This window comes from Apis laboriosa, unplaced genomic scaffold (assembly GCF_014066325.1).
Source record: "Apis laboriosa isolate Shangri-la unplaced genomic scaffold, ASM1406632v1 scaffold21_cov150, whole genome shotgun sequence".
Taxonomy (NCBI): Eukaryota; Metazoa; Arthropoda; class Insecta; order Hymenoptera; family Apidae; genus Apis; species Apis laboriosa.
The window spans coordinates 2121667-2136597 of NW_025222365.1; the positions used below are offsets into that span (position 1 = coordinate 2121667).

A 14931-nucleotide genomic window follows, 5' to 3' on the forward strand; every position below is an offset into this window, starting at 1 on the left:
TAATAATAATAATAATAATAATAATAATAAAAAGAAAAAGGAAAGAGGACATTTGCCAAAGCATATGTACATACATGTATTCTTGACATTTTAGGAAAACATTTTAAGAATGTAAAAAGGACACTTGTGACGCATGTTGATACGACAAAAAAAAAAAGGACGCCCTTAGTAACGAATTTTTGTCGGATCGATTCCCAGAAAACACACACTTAACTTAAAACGTGCCTATTGGATCCTATCCCTCGTCGAAAGATTTTTCTTATTCACGGACACGAGAATGAGAAAATGCGCATCTTCGTAAATGGGATCAAATTATAAAAGATACGAAACTGAGGGGAATAGATTGGAGATTTGTTCGATTTATAAATGAACGGGGATAGATAGCGCGTGTTCCAGACAATGACTATCTAAAAAATTTTACATATAGATTTAACGAATTCAAAAATTTCTTCGGTTACAAAAAAAAAAAAAAAAAAGGCGCGTACGTGCATGATACGTGCGTTATATCGAGAAAGAAGTAACAAGCGAAGGGAAGGAAAAGAGAATGAAGCCATTTTTAACGAGTTTGTGTGCGTTGTATATTTGATTGAAAATATATTTATATATTCGACGATTAAAGTATGGAGCGATGTAAAGTGGACATCTTTTCGGCTAAAGTGAATTAATTATGTCGATTTGTAACGAATAAGATTAGAACGTTAGCATTGTTTCTCTCTCTTTGTCTGTTGTTTTTGCTAAATATCTTTTCAGTTGTTCTTCCATTATTGTACGTACAATGTTTAAGCATACAAAACTGTTTGTTATCATTCTCTCTTTAATTTGTAACCCGTTATAAGAATTCCATTTTCACTAACTAATAATAATATTTAACGTTAAATTAAATCTCGGCATATAAGAGAAATGCATAGTGATTGCAGATATATTATACCGAAATAGACTGAGAATAAGTAAGAGAGACGAGAATCGAGATTATTTTTTATCGAGGAATAAAGTTTAGCAAAATGATCTTTCAAAATAAGAGGATACAGCGTTACACTTTTATTTATTTATTTATTTATTATTATTTTTCTTTTATTATATAAATGAAACAATGTCAATCAGTAATATTGCATCATATGTTATCTTTATTTTTATATTGATCAAAAATATTTTTCTTTTTTTTTTTTTTTTGAATCTTTATATTTTAAAAAGAATTAAGAAATCAACTTGAACATTTATTGCATACGTAACTTTTTAATGTACTCATTATTTAAAAGGAATTCTTATTTATAATTTCGTAACAAACCTTTCTTTTTTTTATTTCTATATTTTTTATTATACTGTTTGATCAATTTTATATCATCATGGATTCTAGATCGAGTTTATTTTTGTGTATATTTATGTGTATCTACTAGCATTAAGCTTTCTCTATTAATCTATTTTGCTGATGATTTAAAAAAACAAATCACAAAACTTATAAAATCGAATGTTTTACGCAAAGAAAGGATGAATTTTTGTTATTATTAAGGGAAAAGAAAAAAAAAAAAAATGAATTCGAATAAGCAATATGACGATTTGTATATAATGATGATTGATAGTGTCAAACTTTTACATTGCATTCCCAGTTAAATAAGCATGTTTCAATAAAATAAAAAATTGTTGCGAATTTCACGTACTAGTTACAAATCGTTTGATGTTTATTGTGATAATGTAAAAAAATCGGATATATCGATGTTCGATGAACAAAACAAAAAGTTGTGAAATGATGAATTGCGAATTGTTGATAAGTGATTGGAACAGATTCTACGATTTCTTTGTTCTTTTTATTTGAAGGTAAATTGATATATTTGAATGATCTATATATAGAAATTAGTCGTTCACAAATCGATTATAAAAAACAAATAAGATATAATCAAATTAAATAATAAGGAATTCATTGATAAAGAAACAAGCCACAAGGATAAAAATATGAGAAACTTATATGTATATCTTTGATCGGTTTCTACTACATACAGCCTAATTTCGACCATTGAACGAGATTAAACGTGTTTTTAACGAAGCAAAATTGATGACACAACAATTTCTTTTGTGTCATTCAATATAATTCAATATTTTTAAATTTTGTAATGTTTTGAATATTTTTTTTTTTTTTGAATTCATGTTTTACGAACGAAAGTTAAAGAGATTGATTATTTAACATTGTTTTTAAAAAAATTAATGTAAATTAAATAGTTAAAAAAATTTGCGTATTTCATTCGATATATGTGCATAAAAGTAATTCACCATACATAAAAATCATTAAATTATTTAATATCTTCGTTTTGATTGATATGATATCGACTGAAAACACATACAGAAATATACCATTGTAACAAGGAGATTTTTACAATTAATTGCTCAATACTAGGTATATAATAAAAATCGAGCATTAATATAGATTATGAAGTTAATGTTATGATTATTTACATGGTAATGTTATAAGAAATATTACTAATAAATATTTTACTTCCACTGTTGGAATAGTTTAAATATAAGATATGTATGTTTACAGATGTTGAAAATTTTATCAAAAATGTCATTTCTCAAACCGCATAGTAGTTGTGATTGTGATAATATTGTATAGATAAGTTTGAGGTTTTTTATTTTTTCCGTTTCTACTTCTTTTTTTCTTTCTTTAAATTCCTTCTTTTTTTAAGGATATAAAATAAGGGAGCAACGAACGAAAACTATAATTTTGTCGACGGAAATCAAACTCTTTCGTGTTAGGTGCATAAAATATTATCGTTTAAATTTACAATACAGTGTAAGTCGTAAGTGCTACTGTAGATTTAGCCAAAAGCTATTTCGTGTTTTCGATATACTCGCAAAGATAACACTTAGATATTTTAATAATACCAATAATTCGCGATTTCCTTTTCGATTTCCTCTTTTTCAAATTGTAAATACAATTGTACTTACTATATAAATAATTTTATATTCAATTGAAATAATTATTGTATGAAATAATGACAATTGTAGGTGTTATTTTTTAATTTTTTATGAATTCATTTATAAGTACATTGAAATCAATTTATATATATATTACATATTGATATTGAAGGATGTAAAAAAAATCGTCGTTTTTTTTTTTTTTTTTAGAAAAATTTCTATTTCCTTCGATGATATCAAACTTTTATTACTAGCACATAGGTTACGCACGAATTGCAGATGGCTGAATTATCGAGACCGAAAGTGTGCGTGATAGGAGCTGGCGCAGCAGGCCTTTGCGCAGCAAGACATTTCGCTCCAAATTCAAATTTCGAATTGAAAGTTTATGAACAAACAAATGATATCGGCGGCACATGGATTTACAAAGAAGCAACCGAAGTCGATGAAAATGGTTTGCCTGTTCATTCGAGCATGTATCGGGATCTAAGGTTTAACTTCGTGCAATATTTTCATTAATTTTATAGAAATGTACTTGTGTAATATAAATTCGAATATTGAAATTTTCACTTTTTATTATAGAACCAATTTACCAGCAAAAATTATGAATTTTCCTGATTACCAGAGATTGAACGCTGAAGAACCTTGTTGCGTGACACATCAGGAAGTTCGAACTTATTTACAAAATTACGCGAAACATTTTGATTTATTGAAATATATTCAAGTAAGAGCAAATGTATCTCATATTATTTATAAATACTTGAAAATTCTTAATTACTTATTATTAAGAAGATATAATATTATAGTTCGATACAAGGGTAGAATCTGTCCGATTAAAAAAATCAATCGAAGACAAAGAAGAATGGGTTGTCCGAATAAAAATGTTAAAAACGAAGCAAGAGGAAGAGATTATTTTTAACTCTGTGATAATTTGCAATGGGTGTGTGTCTTTTCCCCTAATATTTTATTTATTTAATTTTATTTTTTATTTTTTATTTTAATTATAATATTATTATAATTTAATATTAACGATATACGATTTAAAAGATTTAATTTTTGTTCTCTCTTTTTTTTTTTTTTTATATACATTGTATAATTTAGACATTATTTCGATCCTTATGTTCCAACGATACCAGGAATGGAAAATTTTTCGGGTAATGTGATACATAGTCATTCATACAGAAAACCAGAAGATTTCTCCGGTAAGAGCGTTTTAATTTTGGGCGCAGCAGCTTCTGGAATCGATATTGCTCTTGACTTGGTTAATCACGTAACTCGAATATATTTAAGTCACAATAACGAAAGGTATTATTTATTTATAATCGTTTCATTCCAAGACAATTGTGCTTGCAGCTATTGAAAAAATGAAAAATTTTCATCACGTTCAGGTTAAATGGCAATTTACCATCGAAAATAATCGAGGTGTTAGGCGTAGAGAGAATAGAGAAAGAAAAAATTTTTTTGAAGGATCAAAGCTTTGTTACAGCGGACGTATTCATGTTTTGCACAGGATATCGATATAGCTTTCCATTTTTAGACGAAACTTGTGAAATACAGGTGGATAACAATTTTATAACTCCTTTATATAAACATTTAATTAATATCAACCATCCTACAATGTGTATCGTCGGCGTACCGACTGTTGTTGTTCCATTTCCCATGTTTCATATGCAGGTAATAATTGATATATTGAATTAAATTAATATTAAATACGCGAACTATATGCAAAATATCTGTACAAAAATATACATTTTTTTTTTAGATACAGTATTTTCTTGCACTATTAGAGAAAAGAATAAGTTTACCGGCGAGGTTAATTATGTTGGAAGATTCAAAATTGAAGACATCGAAGAATAGACACGCGCACAAATTAATGAACAAACAATGGGAATACAACGATTCGTTGGCTGATGCTGGAGGTTTCGATCGTTTACCAAAGTTTTATAAACTTGGTTACGAAGTGTGGTCAACTCGGAGGAAGATGAATCTTTCCAATTATAAGAAAGCCAGATTTGTTATATCCAGTGATGAAAAAAGCGTCGAGTTAATCATACCGAATCAAAGCGTATGAGAGATATCAAACAAGCGTAACAATATTGTGATTATTATAGTTTTTCATTAATGTTAAATTCAACGAAATGATTTCTTATATAAGAGATATTTATTTCTGATTTTTGAATTATTTTCAAATTGCAAAACCGGATTGATTAAAGAATTATTGAATCGATCTAATTTTATTTTTAATCCATCCTAGTAGATCGATCACATTGGTGTAGACGCCAGGTGAGTTTGGTACACCACATTCGTAGCCCCACGAAGTTATACCGATTACAGTGAAATTATTAACCAATGGACCACCGGAATCACCCTATTATAAAATGATACTTAGTCAGAATGGATTTTAAACAATGATCAGTAATTTTAATTATTAAAATAAATTATAATTTACTTTACACGCATCTTTCCCTCCTTGTGAAAATCCATAACAGACTTGACGCTCTGTTACTTCATATCTGCCTTTATAATCCTTTATGCACCTTTTTCTCTTCACTTTCGGTACGATAACGTATTGCAGCTTTTCCGATAACATCGGATCGAAATCCTATAAGTTCTATTATTCAGTTACAGTTTCGTTGTTTTTCTTTCTTTTTTTTTTTTTTTTTTTTTTCTTAAATTATTCTTTACAAATGAACTTACGATAAAGTAACCCCAACCAGCAATTAAACCCCAATTTGTGTTAAAAAATTCAATGTTTTCAGGCAATTTGACGGGTTGCGTCGTGTTGTTAAAATCGAATGGCGGATAAACTTTGAATACCGCAATGTCGTAATCGTTGTTCTGTTCATTATATTTTTCGTGATAAGAAAATGTCGTTACATTGTGAATAATTCCACCGAAATCGTGTCTGTTAGATCCGCTACGGACGCTGAGCGAAATTGAGGGATTATCGACAAATCTGTTGAATCAATTATATGATATTAAATATGATAAAATGGAGAGTAGAAGCTTGATCTTGAAAAAAAGAAAGAAAATCATATCTTACGGAGTAACGCAATGAGCGGCAGTTAATCCCCATTCTTTATTAATGATAGCAGCACCGCATGCATGATTATTATTTACTCTGTACGATAACTATTATAAACAATCATTTTATTAATTTTCTTCTTTTAACTTTATGAATTTTCAATTATGTGAATTATAAAAAAGGGATCTTTTTTTTCTAATGTAAAAAAAAAAAAAAGAAAATAGATATAGTTACTTGCCATATACGGAACATTCGTGATGTTGATAAATGCTCCATCGACGATTCGATCTTCCGAAGAAAGTTTCTGTTCGCTCGTTCTCACTAAGAAGATATTCGAAAACTTTGTCAAATAATTGTTTTTTTAAATTTCAATTACACCGCTCTTCCCGCTTGTAATACGAAACTAGATTTGTTTGTCACATTAAAGTATTCGCGAAAATAGAATACTCACATCCGAGAAATAAAAGGAAAATTTTGTAGAAAAGAAATTCATCCATATCGAATGTAGTTTACGTGTTCGAAAATAACCAACGTTGAGTGAACTTTGCATGCCAATCGCGCAATATATCGTTGCAACTTATCGAAAGATGGAACGGTGCTAGGCATAATTATGCAAGAATTTAGTATAGCGGTGTAAAATTATAGTGTCGTTATCGTAAGATTACGTGTACCAGGATAAATGCACGACAATCACATTTCATAAACTCGTTGGAAAAAACGTAAAAAACTATTCGATACGATACGATACGATACGATACGATATTCGTTCGACGCGTCGAATATCGCGACATATCGAACTTGTCTTTTTCGCGGTAAATTTCTCGTTTAATTTTTCAATCAACGTTAACTATTTAAATAGGAATTAGCAATTATAAAATTCTTTACAGAATGAATCAAAAGAAAAATAAATTGAAAATATTTACTCGAAATAGTATAACGACCTCGAAGAATAAAAAAAACTAGTGTGAATTTTAGATAAAAGCCAATCGTTTCGCGAAACAATAGTTCTAGTAGCAGAAGAGGTGTCGAATGATTCGTAGTTTCGTTGGTTCACGATAGTTTGGCGGTGCGTCGGTCTGGTGTCTAGTGAGCCGGTTGGTCGAGGGGTGGCGGTGTAGTAGTATCGCGCCGAAACAACCCTCAGTCTAAAAGTTATCGCGGTCGGGTATGTGTCTCTGTTGACGTCTTTCTGTGCGACTATTTTCCGCATATATTTATCTAACTACGTTTCTCTTGATTGTGTTACATCCTGGACTTGATTTCGGATGGCCTTCCCGAATCTGACAGTGCAGTTTTTTTTCAATCCGACAAATAGAAGGTCAGGTTAATTTTTGAAACGAATTGACGAATCAGCGACCAAGTTTCTAAACGGACGCGTTACCAGAGAGCATCATTTCGGTGAGTCTTTTGGTCATGTGCCAAATTTGCATTCGCGAGTGACATAACGAGAATCTTTGAATTTCTGTGCGAAAATGAACACTTGAATTTGTTAATATCGATCATTGTCGCGATCCTTTGATTCATAATATGTTTTTGCACGAATGAAAATTATCTTCTTCTACGATAGATATTTCTCTATATCAGATTATTCATATTTTAAAATCGCATTTTCTTCGATAATGAAATATAAGAATACATAAATTTTATATTGTTGATTCAAATCATGGTTAAATTCGATAAAACGAAACCTATAATGCATTTTTTATTTCAACTATTATGTATACTTGTCAGTAAACATAAGATTATTGAACAATATTCAAAGATCTCATGTTTCAATGACAAAGAGATCGAGAACGACACTAAAAAAAACTTTTTATTAAAATCTTTTTCTAAATTAATTATACTTTCATAATAAGCGTAATTCATAGAATGAGAACAAATCGAATAGATAGAATAGTTATACGAAATAATTGAAATAAATCTAGTTAATTTTTGTCTGTGTCAATCGATGTCATTTTAGTTTCATTCGATCGAATTTATTTCGATCTCGAGAAAGTCTTTCGATCTAAACGTTTCACTGTTTCGATATTTTATCGATATTATTATTCGATATTTGATCAGCCATATTGAATTGATACTTATCGAATTGTTTATCAAATGTCAAGCAAGTATTTAAAATATATATTAATATATAGCGATATTTATCGTGTGTTAAATTTCTTTTTTAAAATCTTTTTCTTAAAGCTTAAAATTTTGATTACATTTACACGTCTAATTCATTAAGTTAAGGATAACCTTGGAATTAAACGTCATTTGGATTTTTTAATGTTTTGTCTCTATATAAACTTCAAACATGTAATAACATTTTTGTTCACACACTGTTATGAATGTAGTCATGCTACCCGAAATAAATTGATCGAACATATAAACTAAAATGATCGTAAGCCAATATTTTGTGATATAGAGTAAGCATAGTATTGCTTAGTGTTAAGAAGTTCATATGTTATGACATCATTTCTATCGCAATTTGTTTTGATTCCGAACGAAATAAATGCAAAACGATTATTTCGATTCCTTAACAATACGATAGAAAAATCGATTGTTGTTTGTAATAATTTTAAAAATGCGAAAAATCAACGATTCACAATCATTTAACTAAATAGTGCATCTGAAAAGTTTTGTTGTTTTGAAAATATGAACGCGAAAATATACTTAATCATATATTTATTACGCGAATCAGGTTAAATTAGGTTAGGTTAGAATTTAATCCGATCATTAAGAAATTTTCTTATGATTCTTAGGAAACTCTATCGGAAAGAAGACGTACCGTGTAGGTGTAGGATTAAATAAGGAGTTAACAAGCTACAAAAGAACGAACAGTGTAAGTAGATGTATATCGAAGGTCGATGGACACAGTTCATATTTGTAGTTTTATAAAACATACGATCGAGCCTCGCTCGAGGACACTCGAAAATGCTCGAGGATACCCGAGGATACTCGAGCCACGCAGGGCTTGCTTCCTTCGATATTAAGCACGTACGCGATTAATTACATTTTCAAAGATGAAATTTTCAGTGAGTCGTCAGTGATGTTGCCACCTGCATGCATATTCATTCACACATATATATCGCATCGACTTTGTCAATTTTACGTGTGTTGCAACCTTATGAAAAGATTGTCCTCGTATATATTATCGGTACGTGCAAAAACAATTCAGCTTTCTATAGGTAGAAAGACAACAAGCACATCGCGTTCTGTTTTATATTTGACATAATTATTTATTCGATGCGACATATTTTCAATAAGTATATAGAATAAGTTTTTCACACAAAAGATTTTTATTCTTGACAATAATTCATTTAGGACGAGATTCGAATGAAATTGGAAGATAATAATTAAGAACGAAGGTTAGGTTAGGTTAGGAAGGGATTGTAGGAATGTTTCGAGAAAGTTGATCCTATTGGGGTTGGCACGCGCTTCTAGTGTCGAGGTCAAAAGTTCACACGCTCTCCTACTGACCAAACTATGTACATTTCGCCTGTACCGTTTCCTTTTGCTTTCTCCAATTTTGCCCGGAACAAAGATATATTAAATGATACGATGCGAGAAAATATTCAATTATCAGATTTTGTTTTCTTTTCGGTATACTCGGTAGAAACAAGTAATCGCTCATTTGATGTCTTTCTGTCGTATATATTTTTCCTTTTTTCCCTTCTCTTTTATCTTTTAATGCCACGCTCTTCCATCGCCTTTATAAATATCAAGACCGTCGGCCTATAAATATTGAAAAGCTTCTATAAATATCGATTAAAAGTGTGTACGTGTATTAAACTAATATTATACGTTTAATGGTCAATGAGATAATAGAATTCAAAAAAAAAAAAAAGAAAAAAAAACATATTAAGCGTCACGATATCGAAAGTTTTCTTCGAGAATAAAATTTTCGTCTCAGGATGATCTCAAAAATTCAAAAAAAATTTTCAAAAATTTAAAAAAAATTTAATATTTGTATTTTTGTCACGATTGTCACGAAGGACGGACACGCACGCGTGAGTTATTATTTAAAGAAAGGAGTGATATATAATCGAAGAGTGCGTCCCTTTACGCGACATATCCTTTACGCGGCTAAGGGGTCGACGCAAGAAAGATCCGATGTTCAAGGTAAACGTATCGTTTCCTCGCAGGGTAATCGCAACTGACCTCGATCGTATCGTCCTCGTTTCCTAGGTTCGATCGTTAATTCCGCGTTGGGGCCAAGCAAACGGTCTAAAAATAATTTATCGACTGGTCCTTGCTCGTGCGTTTCACCGTTTGCTTTCTTGTCTCCTTTCTCTCGTTCGTCGAACTTTGCAATCGATCGATCGATACGAGATACGCTGGATAGATTGATTGAAGAATAGATCGATACGAGATATAACGATTTAAATCGTGACTAACCTAACCTTTGTAAAAGATTCGAAAATTATTGTTCCATTTTTGGAAACAATTTCGCGATACAAAAATGTTCTCCAATTATTTATCCTCTTCGTGTACACATTTTGTCGCGACACACGAACGATTAATGTTGGAAATTTGTTTTTTGGCCAGCGTTTCCGATCCTCGCTAGTCGATAATCTCAAATCTCAGACGCGTTTAACCCATATAAAACTGGAACTCCAATTCCATTTCAACAAACTTATGGACGTGCACTTCGTTCCGTTGATTGCGCTATTTTTGCGAACTTTGCAAATCTTCCTCGCATCGAGACTCGATCGAGAATATGCTTGAACGATAAAAAAAGAACAAAAAATCATACAATCAACGATCGTACGAAAATTCGTTCGATGACAAAATGGAAAGTTAATTTTGGCAAATATCTGACCGATTAATCTTGACCGAGTCTCGTTAATCCGTCGATAACATTGCTACTTGTCGAGGATAATACAGTCTCGAATTATCTTGGCCAATGTTTCGAAAATTTAATTGATCATTCCTCGCCCGGCCATTTCACGCCACGACACCGGAACCAGAAATTCCCTTAGAATTCGTTCAAACGATATTTCCTCGATGTCGTCTCGGCGACACTCGGTGCAATTTGTTAATGAAAGGCGCGCGCTTTCCCCGTAGTTTCCGACTGGAAGTCCCGGAATAAGGTTAGCGCATTAGTCGAGATTGAATCGGGGACCCTGTTTGCCACACCGAAGGGGGAATTAATTTCGACTCGAACCGCGCGAAACGTTTGTTCGAAAACATTACAGCTTCGTTGCACGTGTCGCCACATGGAGAAAATTTCAGATAAATCAGAAGAATATTATATTATAGAGTAAATTATATATATATATATATATATTGAATTAAACACATAGAAGAAACATAACCTCTATACATATAAGAATAATAGTATTTACGAGGTAGAAGAAAAATTCGATATCTCGAATCGAATTTTTTATTATATTTTTCGATAACAATCGGAACAAAAGAATATTATATTATAGAGAAAATTATATATAAATATTTTGAATTAAACACGTAGAAGAAACATAACCTCTATCCATATAAGAATAATAGTATTTACAAGGTAAATAGTATTTACAAGTAAAATTCGATATCTCGAATCTAACGAATTTTTTATTATATTTTTCGATAGCAATTGGAACAGAAGAATATTATATTATAGAGCAAATTATATGTATATATATTTTGAATTAAACACATAGAAGAACCTCTATACATATAAGAATAATAGTATTTACGAGGTAGAAGAAAAATTCGATATCTCGAATCGAATTTTTTATTATATTTTTCGATAACAATCGGAACAAAAGAATATTATATTATAGAGTAAATTATATATACATATTGAATTAAACACATAGAAGAAACATAACCTCTATACATATAAGAATAACAGTATTTACGAGGTAGAAGTAAAATTCGATATCTCGAATCTAACGAATTTTTTATTATATTTTTGATAGGAATTTTTACATAAACAAAAAATTTTTACAAAAAAAATAAAAACTAAACAATAAAAAAAAACATTATACAAGAATAAAATTTACAAGATATTATTACAACGAATTAAAATTACAACGATAAAAAAGAGAAATTTTTCGAATTGAACAACTACCTTTCCCTTTCTTTTCTTTCTTCTTTTTTTTTTGAAATTTTTCGCGCGATAACAACGTTTCACACACACACAGAGACACAAAAGAAACAGGCGGAGAAGGAGAAGCTTTCATCGCGGAACCTCTTTCACACCGTGATTCCGGTCTTGGAGGCGATCCAATCGCTGAAGGCGGCGATCTCGGTGTGGACGCCGGGGTATCCAGGCCTTGCGCAGCCGTAGCCCCAAGAGACGAGGCCCGCGAGACGGCCGTGGATGGTCATCGGGCCGCCTGAGTCACCTTGGCAGGCGTCCTTCCCGCCCTCGGGCACAGCGGCGCATATCTGGCCGAAAGGGAGGCCCCCGTACGATTTGTACGCTTCGTTGCACGAGCTCTTGGAAACGATCGGCACGGTGACGGTCTGAAGTGTCTCGGTCGTGCTACCGCCCTCCATGACCGAGCCCCATCCGGTGATGACCGCGCCGACACCTGCCACGGATTCCTCGTTCCGCTTGAACAGTTTGACGGGTTGGCGGGTCGCGTCCAACTTGAACGGGGTCCTCACCCTCAACACGGCCACGTCGTTCTCGGGCACGCCGTAACGGTTCGTAATGTAATTCTCGTGCACGATTATCTCGGCAACGCCGTGGGTGCTCCCGCCCGAGGATTTGGTCGCGGTTCCAGCGCGGACCGTGAGCCACTCGGCCGGGTAGGACATGCAGTGGGCGGCCGTCACCACCCACTCGTTCGAGATGATGCTGCCGCCGCAGAAGCCGAAGCCGAAAGTCTGAAGGGAGACCTGGTGGGGCACCTCCTCGATCCGCGCTTCCGTGCCGCCGATTATCTGGCCGGTCGGGAAGAGGGGGTTGAGCGCAGGTCTCGACATCGGGCTCGCTAAAAACGTTTTCTTTTTTCAGAAACGAAAAGAACGCGTTTGATCGTTCTTCGATGAAGAGAATGGCGAAGAGGGAACGTAGAGATAAGTTAGAAGAGGAAACAAGATTCGTCTTTGGTTTTGGTACAGAGGAGAATTAAATTGAGAAAGAGGAAGAGGAATTTTGAATTAATATCCTTTTTGAGAAATTTGAGCATTTGGAGAATTAAAGATATATAATAATTTATGATGTATAAGTGTAACTATGTATCTAAGTGTAATTATGATGTGTAACTAGTTTACTTGAGAAAAATATGAGTTATCTTGGTATAGAGGAGGATTAAAGTGAGAAGAGGAAGTTGAATTTTGAATTAATATTCTTTTTTGAACGTGAAAAATTTGAATATTTGGAGAATTAAAGATATAGGTAATTGAAGAAAAACAAGTCATCTTGATATAGAAGAGAATTAAATTAAAAAGAGGAAGAAGTTGAATTTTTGGAATTAACATTCTTTTTTGAACATGAAAAATGTGAATATTTGGAGAATTAAAGATATAGATAACTAGTTTAATAGAGGAAAACAAGATTCATCTTGATACAAAAAAGAATTAAATTGAGAAGAAGAAGAAGTTGAAATTTGAACTAACATTCTTTCTTGAACATGAGAATGTAAGTATTTGGAGAATTAAAGATATAGGTAACTAGTTTACTAAAGAAAAACAAGAGTCATCTTGTTATAGAAGAGAATTAAATTAAGAAGAGGAAGAAATTGAATTTGTGAAATTAACATTCTTTTTTGAAGAATTAAAGATATAGATAACTAGTTTACTGAAGAAAAATAAGATTCAGAGAATCTTGGTACAGAGAAGAATTAAATTAAGAGGAAGAAATTGAAATTTGTGGAATTAACATTCTTTCTTGAACATGAAAAATTTGAACACTTGGAAAATTAAAGATGTAGGTAATTAATTTACTTAAGAAAAACAAAAATTATCTTGGTAGAGAAAACTTAAATTAAGAAGAGGAAGTTGAAATTAACATTTGAATTAACAATCTTTTTTGAACATGAAAATGTGAGTATTTGGAGAATTAAAGATATAGGTAACTAGTTTACTGAAGAAAAACAAGAATCATCTTGGTATAGAGAAGAATTAAATTAAGAAAAGGAAGAAGTTGAATTAACATTCTTTCTTGAACATGAAAAATTTAGTATTGAAGATATAGATAATTTAACTATTGAAGAAAAACAAGAATTATCTTGATATAAAAGAAAATTAAATTAAGAAGAGAAAGAAGTTCAATTTTTAGAATTAATTCTTTTTTGAACATGAAAAATGTGAATATTTGGAGAATTAAAGATATAATTTACTGAAAAAAAATAAGAATCATCTTGATATAAAGGAGAATTAAATTAAGAAGAGGAAGAAGTTGAACTAACATTCTTTCTTGAACATGAAAAATTTAGTATAAAATTTGAAGATACAGATAATTTAGTTATTGGACAACAAAAACAATTCATCTTGATCTTAAGAGAGGAGGATATTATAAAGAGAATTATAAAGAGAATTAAGAGATGAAGGAATGTTAAAATTTTTAAACCAAATATTGCTTCGAAAAATGAATAACAATTGAGGATAAAACAATTACCTGTCGCGATGGCGACTAGTGCCAATAAATTCAATTTGCCGTACATCTTGATCTCACGATTTGGATCGAACTGCTTTTAACCTAAAATTCGTACCCTATTTATACGAAAATGAATATCGCGTTTAATGCGAATATCTCGTTGCAAAATCGTGTTATCCATCGATAAATGGGCTATTCAAAAAAAGCTAGATTAAATATTCGTAAATCCATTGATCTCTACGAGGATTTAATACGAAATTGATCGATCTATCTACCGACAGACATCTCTCCTCTTCTTCGTTTCTTTCTTTCGCTTTATCGCGACCGATAAAAATCTTCGAAAGAATCAACGAATATTCAATCGAAATATTCAAATAAAGAAATATAAGATATGTGTGAAAAATGGAACGATACACACACACACACACGTACGACAAGCGATAAATCACTAATGTAGATATATTCTTTCTTCATT

At 31.7% G+C, this 14931-nt stretch overlaps 4 protein-coding genes across 19 annotated transcripts in view; 2 read left to right on the plus strand and 2 right to left on the minus strand.

Moving 5' to 3' along the window:
- The first annotated feature begins 139 nt into the window (after window positions 1-139).
- On the plus strand, window positions 140-5127 carry LOC122712877 (flavin-containing monooxygenase FMO GS-OX-like 2). Of its 5 annotated transcripts, none has more exons than XM_043932868.1 (7): window positions 140-2782; window positions 3118-3395; window positions 3487-3628; window positions 3711-3844; window positions 4006-4209; window positions 4293-4578; window positions 4667-5127. In XM_043932868.1, the coding sequence occupies exons 2-7, from the start codon at window positions 3187-3189 to the stop codon at window positions 4973-4975; spliced, it is 1284 nt and encodes a 427-aa protein (XP_043788803.1). In that variant the 5' UTR covers window positions 140-2782; window positions 3118-3186; the 3' UTR covers window positions 4976-5127. The 5 variants fall into 5 exon arrangements, with proteins under 5 accessions (XP_043788803.1, XP_043788801.1, XP_043788802.1 ...); XM_043932866.1 differs by having other exon boundaries at window positions 3162-3395; XM_043932867.1 differs by having other exon boundaries at window positions 3187-3395.
- On the minus strand, window positions 4970-6640 carry LOC122712879 (trypsin-7-like). Of its 2 annotated transcripts, none has more exons than XM_043932873.1 (6): window positions 6381-6633; window positions 6168-6250; window positions 5948-6036; window positions 5602-5860; window positions 5354-5506; window positions 4970-5272 (listed from the first exon to the last, which is right to left on the minus strand). In XM_043932873.1, the coding sequence occupies exons 1-6, from the start codon at window positions 6424-6426 to the stop codon at window positions 5120-5122; spliced, it is 783 nt and encodes a 260-aa protein (XP_043788808.1). In that variant the 5' UTR covers window positions 6427-6633; the 3' UTR covers window positions 4970-5119. The 2 variants fall into 2 exon arrangements, with proteins under 2 accessions (XP_043788808.1, XP_043788809.1); XM_043932874.1 differs by having other exon boundaries at window positions 5143-5272; window positions 5359-5506; window positions 6381-6640.
- A 416-nt stretch (window positions 6641-7056) lies between these two features.
- LOC122712875 (glutamate-gated chloride channel) overlaps window positions 7057-14931 on the plus strand; it is a 65540-nt gene continuing 57665 nt past the window's right edge. For 4 of the 11 annotated variants that reach the window (XM_043932854.1, XM_043932865.1, XM_043932858.1 and 1 more), the window contains exon 1: window positions 7058-7327. The gene's annotated coding sequence lies outside the window, so the exon portion shown is untranslated. Of the gene's footprint in view, window positions 7328-14931 lie in introns of all 11 variants that reach the window. The other 7 variants (XM_043932855.1, XM_043932856.1, XM_043932857.1 and 4 more) reach the window with 4 other exon arrangements.
- LOC122712880 (trypsin-1-like) lies at window positions 12100-12950 on the minus strand. The gene has a single exon (XM_043932875.1). The coding sequence runs from the start codon at window positions 12839-12841 to the stop codon at window positions 12104-12106; it is 738 nt and encodes a 245-aa protein (XP_043788810.1). The 5' UTR covers window positions 12842-12950; the 3' UTR covers window positions 12100-12103.

Coding starts and splice junctions, on each gene's coding strand:
- LOC122712877 (XM_043932868.1), top strand. CDS start 3,187: ATGGCTGAATTATCGAGACCGAAAGTGTGCGTGATAGGAGCTGGCGCA. Junction 3,396..3,486: donor AGCATGTATCGGGATCTAAG/GTTTAACTTCGT, acceptor TTTTTATTATAG/AACCAATTTACCAGCAAAAA. Junction 3,845..4,005: donor TCTGTGATAATTTGCAATGG/GTGTGTGTCTTT, acceptor TGTATAATTTAG/ACATTATTTCGATCCTTATG.
- LOC122712880 (XM_043932875.1), bottom strand. CDS start 12,841: ATGTCGAGACCTGCGCTCAACCCCCTCTTCCCGACCGGCCAGATAATC.
- LOC122712879 (XM_043932873.1), bottom strand. CDS start 6,426: ATGGATGAATTTCTTTTCTACAAAATTTTCCTTTTATTTCTCGGAT. Junction 6,037..6,167: donor TCACGAATGTTCCGTATATG/GCAAGTAACTAT, acceptor TGTTTATAATAG/TTATCGTACAGAGTAAATAA. Junction 5,507..5,601: donor CTGGTTGGGGTTACTTTATC/GTAAGTTCATTT, acceptor TAGAACTTATAG/GATTTCGATCCGATGTTATC.